Below are 19,103 nucleotides of genomic sequence, written 5' to 3'. Positions count from 1 at the left end.
CTCTGCGGTGGATGTGTTCCATAAGCCATACATCAAAGTCACACCTGAGCCTTTCATACTTTAAAATTTAATAAGATTTACATTTAAGAAGCAGCTTTTTAAAGGAAAGTTTGACAGAATATATCACCTTCGGTTCCAAAACATATCCTCTTTTTGCCTTCATACATACTGGTACATTATTCTCTACACACATACGAAAATATAATTTAAAGCACTTACAGGAGACGTAACAATACATTCACTATACACAATATATCAAAATAGCCCCCTCCAAACCTGCTGTATAATACTGTCACAAAATTAAGCTAAGTATGACCGAGTTCCTTAACAATATTCATAATCATGCAGCGATGGGTTGCTGGAGAGTGTCAGACGGGCCTGTCGCCTCCGCAGGACGGCGCTGAGAAGAGCACTCTTAGCGGACGAATGCTTTCTCACCGTACCGCCGCGTCCCTATCCACGCCGTACGGACGCCTTCCAAAGGAGGCAGGGCTGTGATAAAACAGACACCTCGTGCTGCACGAAACGGGCAGAATACTAATCGATAAGGTTCAAACTAAATACTCCACGAAGTTTCACCATAAAGCTACATAGGCATATACTGGAATGCAGAGATAGAAAATACAAGGCTGTCAGAGATCGGGTAAATGCACGGCCTACTAGGGAGTCATGGGACGGGGGGGGGGGACAGATGAAACGCGTGTCGACAGCAGTGCTGCCGGGCTGATAGCTCTCGGGTCAGTTTTGTTTTCCCTGCGGGTCTGCGGGCTCCCAGGCACACTGCAGCCCTGCGGGACTGCGGGCTCCCAGGCACACTGCATCCCTGCGGGACTGCGGGCTCCCAGGCACACTGCATCCCTGCGGATCTGCGGGCTCCCAGGCACACTGCATCCCTGCAGGACTGCGGGCTCCCAGGCACACTGCATCCCTGCGGGACTGCGGGCTCCCAGGCACACTGCAGCCCTGCGGATCTGCGGGCTCCCAGGCACACTGCAGCCCTGCGGATCTGCGGGCTCCCAGGCACACTGCAGCCCTGCGGGTCGTTGGCAACGGAAACAACAAAACGCTTTAAAAAGACTTCATCCAGGTGAGGGAGGGGGGAGGGGGACGACCGTCCTCCAACTGCCCTCAGGAGGGAAAACCAGGGCCGCGCGTGTGGGGGATTCCCAGGAAAACTGTTCGGTCCAGATGTCGCGGGAATGTTTGGGCAGAATCACGTTTCTCGATTGCTGGCAAAACGATTGACCTGAGATCGTCTTTTGGCATCAAACACAGAGAAGTCATAACTATCTGGGTCTGATAAACTTTAAAAAATAATAATTAAAAAATCTAAATATTTAAGCAGCTTTTAAGCCTAAAATGCTCTCAAAGTATCGCGAGTAAAATATGCTACAGAATGAAACGGGGAAATAAAGCATACATTGCAAAACTGATTCTGAAGGCATAATTTTCACATACATTTGCCATATACCAGATAATAACTAACGTCGATTATAAACATTCCGACTGGCTTGCTGTTTAAGCTAACCCTAGATAGCCGACTACCAGACTACTTTCTGTTGGAATGATGGAGTTTGAGTGGAGACGTTAATTCCCAACCCCCTAACTCGCCATTGGTCAATCTCCCCTCCGTTCGTGCCCCAGCGCCCTCCCGTGACCTGTGCCCATCGGGATGGCGTCAGGGATCGGGCTGGTCTCACAGCTGCTATTTTGTCTCCAAGATACGTTTCATAGTTTTTTTTTTTCTTTTCTTTTTTTTTTTTTAACAAACATTTAGCACCGTAATGACGAAGTCGGCAGAAATACGTAACGCTAACAAGTGTGCAAATGTATAAAAACCACTAAATCTGCAGGAATCCACCATTTCAGATTACAGACGGGAAACGAATGGGAACAGTTAAAGCATGCAGTACGACTGTAGTGTTGGGGAAGGTCTCGGGGTGGGGGTGGAGGCTGGTGTGATGAGTTGGCACGGCGACCAGCACTACTGCTGCATCTTGCGGATGATGTCGGCCGACACGGGCGGGTGGAAGTTGATGGTGTGGTGCCGGAGGCCCTGAGACGTCTTGTAGCTCTTCCCGCATCGGCACTTGAAGGGCTTCCTCACCCGGATCTGCGTCCGGTGGCCGTTCTTGGCGTGGTACTTGATGCCATTAACGTTCTGCACAGTGGGGGGTGGGGTGGCAAGGGTGACATGACGAAGGAGAGGACGAGGACCCGCAGACACACACCCCCACCCCCCCTAAATTCCAGCAGCGACTTCCCGCTCGTGGCGTCATCCTGCCTGTGCTCCTAATTTCACTTCGCCTGTGTAATTTATGTTGGCCGCACACCAGATGTGAACGGAAAATCCCGTAAAAACTTACAAGGCCCTCTGAAGTGGATTGATATGTTATTTTAAAAGCACTTTTTCATGTCATCTCTACGCAGCGAACATAAGGGAGCCTCTTAAAGCCATCTTAATGCCCCCCCCCCCGGCTCCGTGTGGCTGCCGGGAGGAACACTTGGGGCAGTTACTTCCCGGTGCTGTTTTCCTGACACGCTGTGCTCAACTTTTTATGGGTGTCGAAATTGAATTTTAAATTAATGACTTTAAACGAATGACATACGTGTCCACGGAAAGCCTCGAAAACCACAATATTTTGTTCAAACCCAAGTTCATTAAGTGCTTCCTCAGATTTCTGGTGATAGTCTGGCCCACCGGGGAGTAACTTACACCAGTGATGACAGACATCGCAACCCAACTCTCCATATCTGATACTGTAGCTACGTCTGTTTTCCCTACATGAAAGCTTCACTGTTTTCTGGCCTGGTCCCACCCTGCCAGATGCCCCCCCCCCCGCACGGGCCTCACCTTGTATCTCTTCTTGCAGCCGGGAACGGGGCAGGCGAAAGGCTTCTCGTCCCCCCCATTCATGCACATGGAGCTCAGGATGGACTCGGAGCTAATCGCACTTTCGGTGGTCCAGGACTCGTCGCTGTCCGACTCCTCGTAGTCCACCTCCTCCTCATCGTACTCGCTGCCTGCAGGTGGTGGTGTCACAACAGAGAGTGAGGGGGGGAGGGGGGGGGGGGCAGTCTCTCCCCACAGCAAAGCAATCCTGTCTCACTGGATGAGAAGCTGAATCAGATGTTCTATCTAGACAGATGGAACTAGCCTGCAGGTTTTTACTTTGTCGCTCTGAAGGCCAAGTTGCCATCAGTTGGCTAATGGGGGGGGGGGGGGGGGGTATTGGCCGTGAAGCAGAGCCAGGAATGCGTGAAGACAGTGGCCAAGGGTGGGAGCTCAAGCTGACTTTAGGGCCGCAGAGCAGTGGGCCGGTTGGGCGAGAACTTTTCTAGCTAAGGCAGCTTCGGTGGACTCCGTCCTGCAAGGCCACACTGTGGTGTCAGGCATTGTGTGTGTGCGTGTGTGCGTGTGTGTGTGTGTGTGTGTGTGTGTGTGTGTGTGTGTGTGTGTGTGTGTGTGTGTGGGGGGGGGGGGGGTAGGTAGATAGAATTTATACATTTTCCACCGTGGAGCTGGTGAAGCCTTGGACCTCGTTAAAGGTTCTGCAATGGGGCTCGTGTGCAGAAAAGTGTGCCGACATCTGCTGGGCCATTAAAACACCTTGTGCACGCTGTGCCCACTGTAATTAGCCCTACTGAGAAGGCAGCGGACCACCCTGCTACAGCCGGGCAGAAACAGAACCAGAAGCCGGGTCCGAGATAGGAGGCCGTTCTCAAGGTCTCCTCCGGCATACTGACGAGTTCAGCTGAGTGAGGAAAAAAACATCCATACTCTATTTGCGGAAGCTGAGAGCCCACAGCAGGCAGGGAGACCGAAACCCGGAGCCACACAGGCCCTAATTTCGACCTCATTTGGAAAATTAAGGGGTAAACATCACGCACAAAACATGGGAATCATCTGACACGGCGCTGGCCCAAATGAATGCCGAACAAGCATGAGGTTCTGGGATTTCCTGCCACGTCTCCCTGATACTTTTACTCACTCAATGTCTGGCTTCACTTATTTCCCAGCAGGAGTACAGTCGTGGCCGAAAGATTTGAGAATGTCACAAGTATTGGTTTTCTGCTTCAGTGTTTGTAGATCTTTTTGTCAGATGTTTCTATGGGATACTGAAGTATAATTACAAGCATTTCATAAGTGTCAAAGGCTTTTATTGACAGTCACGTTAGGTTTATGTCAATATTTCAATATTTGCAGTGTTGGCCATTCTTTTTCAAGACCTCTGCAATTCGCCCTGGCTGCTGTCAATCAACTTCTGGGCCAAATCCTGACTGACAGCAGCCCATTCTTGCATAATGAATGCTTGGAGTTTGTCAGAATTTGTGGGGTTTTGTTTGTCCACCTGCCTCTTGAGGATTGACCACAAGTTCTCAATGGGATTAAGGTCTGGGGAGTTTCCTGGCCATGGACCCAAAATGTCGACGTTTTGATCCCCGAGCCACTTAGTTATCACTTTGCCTTATGGCACGGTGCTCCATCATGCTGGAAAAGGCATTGTTCCTCACCAAACTGTTCCTGGATGGTTGGGAGAAGGTTGTCTCGGAGGATGTTTTGGTACCATTCTTTATTCATGGCTGTGTTCTAAGGCAAAATTGAGTGAGCCCACTCCCTTTGCTGAGAAGCAGCCCCACACATGAATGGTCTCAGGATGCTTTACTCTTGGCATGACACAGGACTGATGGTAGCTCTCACCTTTTCTTCCCCGGATCTTTTTTTTACAGATGCCCCAAACAATTGAAAAGGAAATTCAGAGAAAATGACTCTACCCCAGTCCTCAGCAGTCCAATCCCTGTACCTTTTGCAGAATATCAGTCTGTCCCTGATGTTTTTCTTGGAGAGAAGTGGCTTCTTTACTGCCCTTCTTGACACCAGGCCATCCTCCAAAAGTCCACCTCACTGCGTACAGACGCACTCACACCTGCCTGCTGCCATTCCTGAGCAAACTCTGCACTGGTGGTGCCCCGATCCAGCAGCTGAATCAACTCTAGGAGACGGTACTGGCGCTTGCTGGATTTTCTTGGGCGCCCTGAAGCCTTCTTCACAACAACTGAATCTCTCTCCTTGAAGTTCTTGATGATCAGATGAGTGCCATCTTACTAGCAGCAATATCCTTGCCTATGAAGCCCTTTTTGTGCAAAGCAGTGATGACTGCATGTGTTTCCTTGCAGGTAACCATGGGTAACAGAGGAAGACCAATGATTTCATGCAACACCCTCCTTTGAAAGCATCCAGTCTGCTATTCTAACTCAATCAGCATGACTGAATGATCTCCAGCCTTGTCCTCGTCAACACTGTCACCTGTGTTAACGGGAGAATCACTGAAATGATGTCAGCAGGTCCTTTTGTGGCCGGGCTGAAATGCAGTGGAAATGGATTGTTTGGGATTAAGTTAATTTTCATGGCAAAGAGGGACTTTGCAATTAATTGCAATTCATCTGATGACTCTTCAAAACATTCTGCAGTGTATGCAAATTGCCATCATAAAAACTGAGGCAGCTTGTCAGGCACTTTGTGAAAATTAATATTTGTGTCATTCCCGAAACCTTTGGCCACGGCTGTACTACTGGTGAGGCAGTCAGGCCAGTCTCTTCAGTATTCATCTTTCACATTGTCTCACACATTCCCCATAAGCCATGCAGAGAGAGGCTATATTTATCAAGGTATTTTCATTTTAGTGTAGTTTTTGTGACACAAAACTATTCAGAAAAAGGAACGGGAGTGTTTTCCACATCCGCATCTGATCCAGCTCTTCTATACTTTTTACACCTCGTAAAATCCTTAAAAAATACGGTCAGTTAAGTTGCCGTAGTGAATTACCTACTTAGAACAAGACCTTCACTAGGGACCTGTGATTTACACGGACAGCCACCTTGCTAAGGAGTGAAATAGCAGGATAATCATGTATGATTATCTGGTACACACAGGTAACTTCACAAGCCATAATTTATGCTAAACTTTATGTACATTGTAAAACTTTGTAAGGTTAAGTCGTAAAAACAATTTTTACATGGACACTGTTCATAAACAAGACAGAATTAACAGATTACACTCAAACCACATCAATATCTGTGTAAAAATCACTCAGCCAGCAACCATCTGTACCTCAGGCGACTTATAAAATGTATTTAGACACAGTTGCGCTCCCTGCACTCACAAGCAGAAAGGCTACATTCTGCAGTGTAGAAGTTCTAAGAGTTCCACTGAGCCCCAAAGGCCTGCTTACAGGAACACCAGTCAGTCCCAATGGAATGCTTGTAGGAGTACCGCTCAATCCCAAAGGCCTACTTACAGGAGTACCGTTCAATCCCAAAGGCCTGCTTACAGGAACACCAGTCAGTCCCAATGGAATGCTTGTAGGAGTACCGCTCAATCCCAAAGGCCTACTTACAGGAGTACCGTTCAATCCCAAAGGCCTGCTTACAGGAACACCAGTCAGTCCCAATGGAATGCTTGTAGGAGTACCGCTCAATCCCAAAGGCCTACTTACAGGAGTACCGTTCAATCCCAAAGGCCTGCTTACAGGAACACCAGTCAGTCCCAATGGAATGCTTGTAGGAGTACTGCTCAATCCCAAAGGCCTACTTACAGGAGTACCGTTCAATCCCAAAGGCCTGCTTACAGGAACACCAGTCAGTCCCAATGGAATGCTTGTAGGAGTACCGCTCAATCCCAAAGGCCTACTTATAGAACTACTGCTCAATTTCAAAGGCCTACTTACAGGACTACCGCTCATTCTCAAAGGCCTACTTATAGGAATACCGCTCAGTCCCAAAGGCCTGCTTCTAGGAGTACCACTCAATCCCAGTGGCCTACCTGTAGGAGTACTGCTACGGAAGGAGGAGGAGGGAGTGATGGGTGGAGTGACGGGTGGGGTCAGGCTGCCACTGCTGTGCCGGGGGGGTGTCGACACACTGTTTCGGGATACACCGCCTGTCAGAGGCAGAGATAGTTTGGGCTGGATCTTCTTCTTGAGGGTTTCCTGCTCTCGACGGGCAGCTTCAGTCATGAACCTGGAGACAGACAGACACACACACAATAAATAAGACTGCATGTACTCTAACACACAGGAACTATGGTATTTATTTGAAATAAAGTCATGAGCAGAAATGGTTGGAAATCCTCTGATCGCCATGGCTGGAACACAACAGACAGCATCCTGAAGCCTCCCAGATATCAGGAAATGGGCCATACCAGTGAGCTACACTCAGGTTGTCCTATCCGTGACTTGCTGACTTCACTGCAGAACAGCAGAATCCTTCCTGCAGCCGGGGCACTTGCTCAGGCCGATTAAAGCAAATCTCGACCAAGGCGGTATGACGGAGTGCAGCGTGAAGGAGTGCAGCGTGAAGGAGTGCAGCGTGAAGGAGTGCAGTGTGAAGGAGTCTGCAGCACATGCGGCATGGTGGGGTAACGACACGGCCACCTGGGACCGCGTCTCATTCCTCTCGAAGGAGGGAGGACAGACGTGAACCCGCTCATCGGATTCTCGGGGTTCAGGGTGCTGGGGGGGGCGGGGCACAAGAGCGGTGAGTAGGACTGTGGAGGGAGGAATGCATCACCGTGTCATCCTCTGGTAGCCATAGTTGGTCATCAGCATGAATGGAGTCCTATCATGCTGCTGAAGAGCCAGAGGGGGCGCTAGTGGGAAAGGCAGGAAGTGGTTGGGTGTGCGGCTGGCGGCCGTTGACCGTGTACAGGGAGCTGCGCTAACTGGACTCTCCTGGACTGTTACATCCAAATATCGCTGCTGAAGAATTCTGTTGACCATGACAACTAACCAAGGGTTGGTCTTGTAGGGTCCACCTGGACAGCTCCATTCAAGGTACACAATGAGTTGAGAGCAGTCCAGCACCCTATCACCCCACATACTGGCAGCTCGCAGGCCGTGACTGTCTCCTATTGCGGCAAACTGGAATCAGCTGAATGCAGGTGTGGAACCCAACTGGGAAGCTGGTTCACTGTGCCCGTATCGATGTGACATACATCCCAGCTTCTGGGTCCACCCTCAGAACAAAGGGGCGGCTACACTGAGGAGCAGGAAGTTCTGGTTTCTCTCCGAGTTTCTCACGGTTCCCCTCCTAGCTTCCCTGGAAGTCGATGACTGGTAACACCGCTACTACACAGCCTTCGCCAAACATAACCCGCCCGGCTGCCCTCATTCCAACTCCGTCTGAGAGATCTGTCAGTGAACGCACAAAGCATCCCTGTGGGTCTGTCGTAGAAGCAGCTTTGGCGTGCCACTGGGAGAAAGCGACACCGGAGCGGCTTCCTCAGAGCACGGCAGAAACGGGAGTCCGCATCACCACCAGAGTAATGATGCAGTATGTTTCAAATCAGCGATTCATTTAGATTTCGTCATTTTTCAACTCTATAATTTAGGCTGAATTTTACTGCACACTGTAAAACGTATTTTGTAAATATACCCATAAACTACAATATTCACACAGACACTTAATAAAAAAGTGGATTTAACAGATTACGTTCAAACCACAAAAAAGGCTGCCAAGAAAGGAACAAGCCCTTGTACTCTCAGATTTGACAGAAATGTTGTTTTATGTTTTTCTTCTTCTTCAATTTTCATTGCAGGTACACAGTAAACACTGATATGATTCCTTTTTGGAGAAAGTGGAGAAAGCACAACCTTAAATCAAATATGCATGCAAAAAATGTCCTACATGTGAATTCACACACAGGTTGTAATTTTTTTGTTTTGGCAGGGTGAGAAGGCAGTAAGCGGGCAGTGGGGGGCGCCGTGGCTCACCTGTTGATGTAGCTGAGAGCGACGTACGTTGGCTGCTGCAGCTCCTGTTTCTCTAGCACGCGGGGATCCGTGTCTAGGCAGGAGGAAGAGGGGGTGCGCATCAGTGTGGGTAGCACTCTCTGGGACGTGCCATCAACACATCAGCAGTGGGGGTGAAAACCACACAACTCAATCCTGCCAATATAAACATATTTGCCGAGAAAAAACTTCTAATTTATTTATGATGCTGCTGAACCATTTCCATGATTGGGAAACTAGTCATGGTGGTGAATCTCAGGAATAATAGAAATCTCGGGGGGGGATGGCAGTCTGTCAGGACACCCCCTGTCTCTAGTGAACATTTTCATTAATTCCACTAACAGGCTAACCTCTGAGTCAGTCGTACTGGTGGTGGAACTTGTGGAACGGTGTGGGGGGGCGTTTGCCGGCGGCAAAACCTGCTAGGCTTGCCAGTGCAGATTATCAGAGTGATGCTACATGTTTCTTATTCTGTGGTTTATGGAAGATCGACATGTTATGGGCCGTATAAAACATTGGTACATGAAGACCTCTTCCAAGTGGTGAATGAGCCGACGAAATCTCTCATCCGCCTCTACGGAAAATAGCTGATCATTCAATGCAACCGTCTCCATTATTTTAGTAGTTACATCTTAAGCTTTGGTGCTGACTTTTAGTATTGATGCAGTTTATATATCGGCCGGCAATATCGGCTAAGTCTGAGACACTGGACCAATGCCGGTATCTCGATTTGTAACGAATACCGATCAATACCAATACATTAACTGATGTATTGTACACTGGGACAAGCTGAGCATGCTGATGCCGCCTTTCCGCCGGCATTCTCCCACCGCCCCCCCCCCCGAGTTACAGACCCACTTCACACGCCACACTTCGTTAATTAAACAGCAGAGGTAAAGCTAGTTATAAGTGCTCCTGTAGGAACGTGTACAGGCCTCCAGTTCCCCCTTTCCTGTTTTAAAGCGGCCCTCTTTTCGCCCTCTACAAGACCACACTTGACACATTCATTTTTTTTTGCCACTATGCCTTTTTTCCAGACGTTTCCCGGCCTTTGTACGGCTGCTCTGCGCAGCCCCCGCACCCTGAGGTGAGCCAGCCTCAGCAACCAGCCCGCTGACACGCATCTGCGTGCCCAATAAATCATTTGCTAGATTTAGCCAGCTTTGGAAACACTGACTCCTTGTGGCTGACATAGGAACATCCACAAAGGAAAAATATCCTAGCAATGTATTTCTCATGAAGTTTCCAAATATTTTACTAATTAAGGGATACTATATTTTATACAAAGTGATGCGATTTAAATATTAAATGGCTTTCAAAATATCCAGACCGGTAAAAAAAAATATCAATATATGTATTTTTTTCATAAATTAGAATCTGCAATATTTATAAATACATTTCAGTGTCAACAGCATACTACTAACCAAATCCAAAACACACAGTGCATTTTAGTCCAAATAAAATATAAAAAAAAAAAATAGAAGAATTAGACTGCTGACAAACATGTTCAATAGCAAACTGTCATACTTGTGAAACTTCAATAACTTGGCATCGAATAGCGTACAGACAATCTCCAGTTAGCTTGAAGCCCAGCAGAATTCTTCTTTTAAATGAAAAGTTACCTTTCCGTGTTCGTTTACTGTCACTCAACCAAGTTTTGTGCCCACTGGCTTTACTGAAACATGCAGTGGGCGAGTGCCGTGTGTTCAGTGAAATGCGACTTCCGCAGTGCGCGAGTGCCGTGTGTTCAGTGAAATGCGACTTCCGCAGTGCGCGAGTGCCGTGTGTTCAGTGAAATGCGACTTCCGCAGTGCGCGAGTGCCGTGTGTTCAGTGAAATGCGACTTCCTTGACAGAGCCGCTAATGTGGCGCAGATGCTGCCATTGTGGTTTATCATGCCACTTTCCTGGAAGCCGCTCCGGGCACTGTTACGGCCTCACCCTGAAGCGGCAGGACGAACCTGGCGCTCAGAGAGTTGTTGGGTGCGGCGTTGACACACGGGAACACGCGGGACATTTTTTTGTAATCTCTGATCAACAGGCGTCACTGTTTTGGCTACGCCAATGACTACAAAACTGTGACAAATTAAGAACACAAATATTTATGCTCCTTTTGTCAGGTCTTTGTACAGGTTTCGGGATCAGAGTTGCATCAGACCTTACGCTATAATTACAGAAGGTAAACAGCCCGGGTGCTGTGACTTAAACAGGGAAGCTCACTTGCGCTTAATGATCCACGGGGATCAATAAAGTATCGATTATTTATTCTCCAACATGACTGCGATGCCAAAGTGCTCTGGGTGTGCGTGGAGCACTGGCTGAGACAGGCCCATCCGGGCGTGAAGGAAATTAATGGGGGCAGAGATCTGGGATTGCGGAAGTCTGGGGTACCCCACCTCACCTAGGGCCCACGGTACGACTTTCACATGCGTCTGTTAGGGGGGTGAGTGGCGCACCTCCACATGGAGTGTCATGTGAGCTCTGCTAGCCAGCCAATTAGCTGGCATTCTGCTGGGCGAGATGAAGGATCATCCCACACACAGTTCCCGCGGATATGTGAACACCCCCCGGCATTGGACTCACGACTGATGATTAAACGCTACAGAATAAAGGCAGGGCTTCTTCGTGAGACCGGTTCCCTGTGGTCCTTGAAGCCAGCGTTTCTCAAACTTGGCCCTCAGAGACCCCTAGAAGGTCCATGTTTCTGCTGCATCCCGGCTCCATGCCAGACTGTCCACATTTTTGCTCCCTGCCAGGGCTGGGAGGAAGGAAAAGCATGAACAGTCTGGGGGTCCCCAAGAATCGTCTTGGGAAACACGGCATTAAGCCACACCCTGATGTGGGGATGTCTGAGAGAGCGGGCCCCCTCCCCTAGCCAGACTGGGCTACGGTGCGGACGGTGCCCAGACGGTGTTGGTGCAGAGCCTGTGCATCATCAGAGACCTGTGTGTGGGCGACATCCCAGAGCGTCTGGCTTGGTGTCATGGCAACACCGTGATGCCTTTCGTGGATCCACACCCCAGCCTCTAAGCATGCTGATCCACGTGCTGTCAGTACACTCTACACACCAAAGCTGAACCTGATTAAACATGATTAATTATTTTTTTAAAAAATACAAAATTTAATGAAATGAAATGCAACACCTATACAGGCATTCACAATCCCATCAACTCTGACTAAGCGCCATGAATTAAAACCTAAAAGCTTGCTATCTGTGACTTGTGATAAGTTTCATTAACTTGATTAAAGACAAAACAAAGCACACACACGTTATTACATACAGTACTATTACGCAAGTGTTTCATTAGTGCTGTTTAGTGCACGGCACCCTGCAGCCCCACGCCCCCCGGCGCAGACGCACACACATAAACGCGGAGCAACACGCTGCGACGTTTTGCGAGTGTGACATCAGGAGGCATGTGAAGCCTGGAGAGGCCTCTGGGGGCAGGATGTGGGGGTGATGACTGACCATCCGGGGGGGGGGGTTAGAGAGGAAGCCCTAACGAGCAGGCTAGAGTCAGGCTGCTTAATTGCTTATTGATCAATCCAGTCCCACACGCTATAAATCTACAAGCACCAGAGCCCTGGGTGGTAGTGGGGGTAGTGGAAGGGGACTCTGAAGTGAAGTGGGGGGGGGGGCACGTCCTCTGACTGCTTTGTCAAAGGCCACCAAAGCAGAGGGGTTTGGGGGGGGGGGGTGAGACTCACGTAAATGACAACAGGTCTGGGGGACCAGAAGCAGGGAGGTGGTCTGTCTAACAGGTGGTCCGCAGCGGTGGTCCATTGGTGGTCGTTTACTGCGTCCTGTGTTACTCTGCGGGCCTCGACCGTTCCACAGTTCCCCCGAAGTGTGTAGATTGCGACATGACAGCGTGTCCTTACAGCGTGTCACTGGCTTTTAAAGACGCAGCCTCTCTGCCTGTTGCTCGCGTGACAGCTCCGTTTCCAAAAGGGAAGCGCTTCATGCTACTTCCCCCAACGGAAATTGCTGCCCCTCCTTGCTTACAGCCCCCCTGTTCCCCCAGTGTGCCATGCACCACATGGCTATGGTGTGCCAAACGCCATGGTGACATGTTTACGACATGGCCAAACTGCGGCGCACTTAATGTTCTGACTGACAAGGAATGTATTAATCTGTGATTTGTTTTCTCAAAGCTGCCATTGTACCATGCACAGACCCCCCCGGGCTCAGAAAGACCAGCCACAGTGCAAACGGCATATCCCTACAAAAAAAAAAAAAATTTTTAAATGTAACTCTTGCAGAAAGTCACTCTAAATTTTGTAGTATTTTTAAAGAGTAAATCTATGATTCATCTTGATGACCATTATTACCAGAAAGAAAAATCCTCTTGGGACTTGTAAATAAATGTTTCTTCAGTGTAATTAAACAGCCACAGAACTGCTACTGAGGCAAAAATCTAAATAAATAAATAAGGAGCATCTCCAGCATTTACAATCGCAGGCAAGTCCACAGACTCACTTCTGTGCTGAAGCCTGTCCAGGAGGCTTGTATCTGAACAGGACTTAATCTTCAGCAGAGTCATGTTTACAAGTTCAGTCCTATTCTTCTTCAATCAGTTTAGCTATGAAAGTGTCAGGCTGATGGCTGGGGGGCAAGGGGGTGGTACTGCAATTAAGTCCACCAGGTGCAGGCGCTGCAGTACCAGAGACTCTGCTTTTATGACTTCCGCTCTGATTTGGGGGAGAATTCCACGCCTCCTAAATGAGCCTCCTGCATACAGCTGTCGGGGTGGGGTGGGGGGGTACAACCATGCAACCCAGTCAGAACCTCAGGACACGAACAGCTCAGACAAGGTAGAAACAAGTTAAACCAGACAGGACATTAACCGTAACTAGGTTACTTGAGCAGAAACCCCCCCCCCAGCAGACAAAGTCGTCTTTTTTTTTTTTTTTTTTTCTTTCACATTTTCAGCAAATGTTCTCAGCAACCCAAACAGTTACGGCACAGTAAATAAATGAATGTAAACAGATGAACCAATGAATTAGCAGTAGGACACTATATATATTAGTCAGGTTTTTTTCACAGCACATAAATGAAAGGCAAAGGCACTATATTAATCATAATGCAGGCATCACACATGCATATGGGCATAAACTTAAGGCCACAACAGGGCTCAACTTCCATAAATATGTTTCAGATTAGTATGTCATTAAACCAGGATGCAGAGCTGTCAGGCCGTATGTCTCGGGGGGGGGGCTTCGGTAAAGAACTGCCGGTGAGAACTCTTACAGTGCACTGGCGACCCCTGCTGGCTGCCAGCATGAACCTCCAGCCCGCCGCGGGCCGCACGGTGTGCGAACGCAGGGTTCCGTTTTCACAGCGCCTTAATTAAACGGAAGAATGCGCTTTGAGCAGCAGGACACCAGATGAAAAGGAAAGAGAAGCCAAATCAAGAGCCCCCTTTTTCTCTGTAATTAGGGCTGGCGGCGCATCGCAGAGCCCGCCAGGAACGGCACTTCGGCAAACGAGGGAGGGGCTGGGGGTATTTTTTCCACTCCGGAGTGCACTAACTGCCTTTTTATCCCCCCTCAAATAAGCCATTTAGGCCATTTCTACTGAAAAATCCTCACACCTCAGAAGCACACAGACTGCAAACTGGCAACCACTGCAAAAAAAAAAAAAAGCATTCAGCACCTATGTGTGCCACAGAGAGGGGTCCGACACACACACACACACACACACACACACACAGGTTTGTAATTATATATTTGTGGGGACTCCCCATTCACTTCTATGGGGAAATCGCTAATACCAACATGACGACCTTAACCCCTACCCAGCCCTGACCTTAACCATGAGTAACCAAACAAAATACGAGAGTTTTGGCATTTTTAGTCTTTTGACTGCATTCACAGATCTTTGTGGGGACCTGAAAAATGGTTTTTATCACATAGTCAGGGACATTTGGTCCCCACAATGCAATACAAACATAATCCCCCCCACACACACTGAGCTGGACACATGCATTTAGGGAATAGAAAAGTATTAGCTTAAAAAAAAAAGGAAATAGTTTCAAAGCAGCTTCTACAAACAGCCAATTTCCAACAAACGTGGGGAAGGAATGAGGTGACATTATCTTTGTGCAGCTCACTGTACTTTTACTATAAAGCACAGCATTTACTAAAAGCATATTAGTTATTTACACGTCTAAATCTGACATGTTTAACTAGCTGTGGTCTTATAAAATGTAAGCAGGAGTGAGAAATTTCCATCTTTGCAGCAGGACCGCAAATACATACCAACTGCATCCTGCCTCACGTGACACTGCACTTTCTGTCTGACTCACAAAATGTGTCCCTTTGCTGTTATCAGTCACTTATCAGCCACCAAAACACTGAGCACAGTGAAGCTAATGGGATGGCACTAGAGCAACAGGTATGCTGTGGTGGGGGGGGGGGGTGTGTTCTGAGAAGCTTCCATCAGACCAGCACCAAGTCCTATCTCTGCCCCTCTTAAACCATGCTTGTTAATTCTCCATTTCATCCTGCAGGTATTTTTCTGGACCTTCTAAACCCAGGCCTTGATATCAAAGGTTTGCTGCAGGTTGCCTGCCAGTGACTGCGCAGCTGCAAGGCTGACACCTTCAGCCATTCTCCGCAGGCCTACACGTGACACCCCCCCCTTCCTTAGTCAGTGCTGGGCTCACCAGCCCTCTGCTGGCCATATGCTGTTGGTGCAAGAAAGTGGATTTTTCAGTTCTACTTTTCCAGTTAGTAGAATTTAAGCTGCTAAGCAACACAAAATCCCCATCCCCTGTTTAAATGCTGTAGTCATGCATGCAGATGCAGGGCAAGACAAGGGAAGGAAGGGCTCTAGGACAGGTAACGCAGCAGAAGAGTGCAGTGATGTCACATGAAAATGGGAAGCAGGTTTCTCCCATGCGTGACAAGCAGGGAGGGGGAATGATGGCATGGAACTGGAACGTGCCGGTATGGGGAGAGATGGCACCATGCCATCATGGGTACACAACAGCACTAAGCAATTCTGACATGCGGATACCTGTGGATTCCTGCCCTGCTTTTACGTGATTGATTTTGCACAGATTGGAGAAACGGTGCCCTAGTAATTGGGGACAATGGGGCAGAAGTGCTACGTTAAAAAGGAAAGGACGCGAGTACAGCAAGACAAACTCAAACAGTATCCCAGCGTTTGGTGCAGACCTACTCAACCTAGCGTTTGGGTGCAGACCTACTCAACTGTTCATTGCATTTGCTTTGCAGGAAGTGGAGATGTTTGTAAAGTCTTCAAGGGGACGGAGTGAAAACATAACACGCGTAATAAAATCCTCCTGCTAATTTTTGCTGGAAAAAAACATCTAATTAAAATGCAACTTCGATACAAAGTGAGGTCTCACAAAGCAGAATGTTAAGTGACCCATAAACATTTGTGGTTCATAGCTAAGCAAGGTTTTTGTACTTCCTGTCCTTCCCAACTAGTAGAAAGCTATGTCCCCAGCCCATGAGACCAAATCCTTTCTCCATAGAGAATCAGCTCACAGGGGGGAGACAGGGTGAGGGGTGGGGGGGCAACCCTGTGCACGGGACCCTGACAGGCAAAAGTCTCTGATTCCCTTGTATCTGAAAGATACTTTCAGTTTTGGCCAGTGCTGGGAGTCGAATGTCAAGACAATGCCCTTCCTGGACAGATGGCTTGCCAGACTGCGCAGCTGGAGAACAAACATACGCTGCTGCCAGAAGAACAGCCCACAGCGTGAGCCGGCTGCAGTCACCGGGAGATGCGTCCATGACAAACGGGCAACTGCTAAAATGCGACAATGGATAATAAAACTTCTATTTTTCAATATCCACTCAGTAACAATGGACGCGCACTGCTAATTTACTGATATACAGTGATGTTAAGGACACGACCCTCAAAGCTCCCTGCCAGACACAGCCTGATCACTAATAATAACATGACACAAAACCCCTCGCTTCCTCTGCTAAAGTCACATAAAGGCACTTTCTCATGAAACTGGAGGGACACATTTATACAAACAAGCTCATTAAGAGTAGACTGTTAGTCACAGCTCGGAGCTATGTGAAGAGGAAAAAAAAGTGTGTTTGTACAATTCATTTAGGTGGAAAAGGGTATCAACTAAACCTGTTAGTACTTGCTTAAGGAAAATTTTTCTTTTCAGCATAAGCTGTTATAAAGCCAGTTAAACAGACTGGGTTCTTCCTGGGAAATACATATTAATCATGTGCTACAGTACTGACTCCAGGACAGGACACATCAAGTCCCCACTTGACATGCCTGCACTGATATATGCAATCTTCAGTCAAACAATCAAATCAATCAAAATGTGACATACTATTTTTACTTATCTCATTTTCATCCAGCACAGTACTCTTTTTCAAGTTTAAGTCTTTTTCCAAAATGCATTTGAATAACAGAAGTATTTATTTGCTTAATACTTACAAAAAGCAAAACTGTTCTGCATTTTCCTCACATCACAAGCAGCAACCGCACAGGTTTACAGTTTAACTTCACCCCTTCGTCCATCCATCCATCTTTCATAAGCACATACCCAGTACACCGTCAGCATGGAACCCACCCCGGAAGGCACAGTTACATAACACGGGGGCACCGGGAACGTGATGCCAGTCTGTCACGGGGCAGACACAGACACAAAGAGCAATTTAATTGAGAAAAAAAGAAGTCTAAAACAACAGAAGACTAAAACAAATTACGCGAAATAATAAGGGAAACGCAGGAGTCGGAAGCCCTAACAGTTAGATGGGGAGGAGATGCACTGGAGAACTGCAACAAGTGATGCACCGGCAGCCCTCGCGGTGAGAAAGATCCCTGCGCTGTTACATTCCCTCCGGCCGCCAAAACGCTCAGCACCGGACGATCTTCACTAACATAAGCCCCAGCAAAAAAACACGGCACCACGACCGCCGAGCAAGAAGAAATTCAACGCGTAATACCCCGGCACCGCAGAGCTACGGGCGACAGCTTTAGCCAAATGTTTCTCTACGCTACTCGCCGTTGTTAAACAGCCATTTCCGGTGTCCAACAAAGGCGTGATAAAAACAACAATGTTATTTTTCATGTTATTTATTAGATTAGTATATCATTTACTGCTTTCACTCAGCGCCGGTCCCGTGCCGAAGCGCGCTCCAGGCCTAGCGGTGACATGACAGCCGCGCGAGCCGCGCGCCCCACAGAGTCTCGAGTCGCGCGCACACATGGCGCCGGCGCGCTGACCCACCCTAAGCGAGCCGCGGAGACGAGTGCTCGCCAAAAATACGTCCAGCTACTGTGTCACTTGAGGTTCACAAGTCCGTCGCCGAACCAGAAAAGCGCCCTTCGGAGCACCACACCCTAACGTCGGCGCCGCCGGGTACGCAGGAAGTCGAAGGGCTTAAGCGCCGCTCGCAGCACGGAGCCGGGCCGGCGGTCTCATCCAGACGGGCTTTCCGGAAAGCGACTCGGAGCGGCCGGCGCTTACCGATATGGTTGTCCTCGATGTGAACGATGAGCTCGTTCAGATTCTCGAAGTGCAGCCCGCAGCCCCCGAACCGGCAGGTGTTGGAGAAGAAGGAGGCGGCGGCGATGCCCGTCATGATGTTAGCCAGTTAGCTACATTGAAAAATGGTGGGCGGCGCGGGCGTCCACGGCCAGGCGGCGGCGGCGGCGGCTGGAGCGGCGTCGCGAGGGGAAACGGGGCAGCGGCGGCGAGGAAGCGCCGTGACGTCACACGTACCTGTCCGCGAGACTCGTCAGCCGGCCACTTAGCGAGCGGGTCGCACTGTGCCGGTCCAGTGCTGCTAGATCACAAGTCTTCCGAAATAACTTATGAGCCTGAAACACGGCGGGTCATACAAAGCACCGCACACCCGAAAAGTAACAGAAATATCCCTAAAATGCGTTGGTCAGTTCAGTCGTCGTATTATTTTAGGTGTCAAGCCCAATCCACACGTTTATCATTTAATTTTTTAAGATTATGCTTTCCTTACCTCAGTTCCCACTGAAAATGAAAACATGGACTTGCACTTAGCAGTGTACAGTCAAAACGGCAAACATTAATGGATGAAATGTAACTCTTCACTTTTTTAATCAATAAATTAGATTCATGAAGTTAATCTAATTCTTTTTTATACTTTGTTATTCAATTATGCTAATTGTTTTAGAACTATTTTTCCACTTGAAAGAAATCGTAAAGGGTTATTACAATGAAATAAAAAAACTTATTTCTTATCTGGTTCTTTTACCTTGTTCTTCACGCGTCCTAATTGTTGTGATGATTTTGTTGTCTCCACCATTAGCACTAAGGTTAGCGGCGGTTCT

The 19,103-nt window shown here is 48.4% G+C and overlaps 1 protein-coding gene across 1 annotated transcript; it reads right to left on the bottom strand.

Annotated features, from left to right (window-relative positions):
- Positions 1-51: 51 nt before the first annotated feature.
- jazf1b (JAZF zinc finger 1b) lies at positions 52-18,499 on the bottom strand. The gene is made up of 5 exons (XM_023802525.2): positions 18,265-18,499; positions 8,772-8,844; positions 6,824-7,020; positions 2,855-3,024; positions 52-2,161 (listed from the first exon to the last, which is right to left on the bottom strand). Exons 1-5 carry the CDS (start codon positions 18,377-18,379, stop codon positions 1,985-1,987), a joined length of 732 nt encoding a protein of 243 aa, XP_023658293.1. The 5' UTR covers positions 18,380-18,499; the 3' UTR covers positions 52-1,984.
- Positions 18,500-19,103: the final 604 nt, after the last annotated feature.

The sequence above is a fragment of the Paramormyrops kingsleyae genome, chromosome 9 (assembly GCF_048594095.1).
Source record: "Paramormyrops kingsleyae isolate MSU_618 chromosome 9, PKINGS_0.4, whole genome shotgun sequence".
NCBI classification, from domain to species: domain Eukaryota; kingdom Metazoa; phylum Chordata; class Actinopteri; order Osteoglossiformes; family Mormyridae; genus Paramormyrops; species Paramormyrops kingsleyae.
Note: the sequence above shows the minus strand (reverse complement) of the source record. Positions and strands in the feature narration are given on the sequence as shown.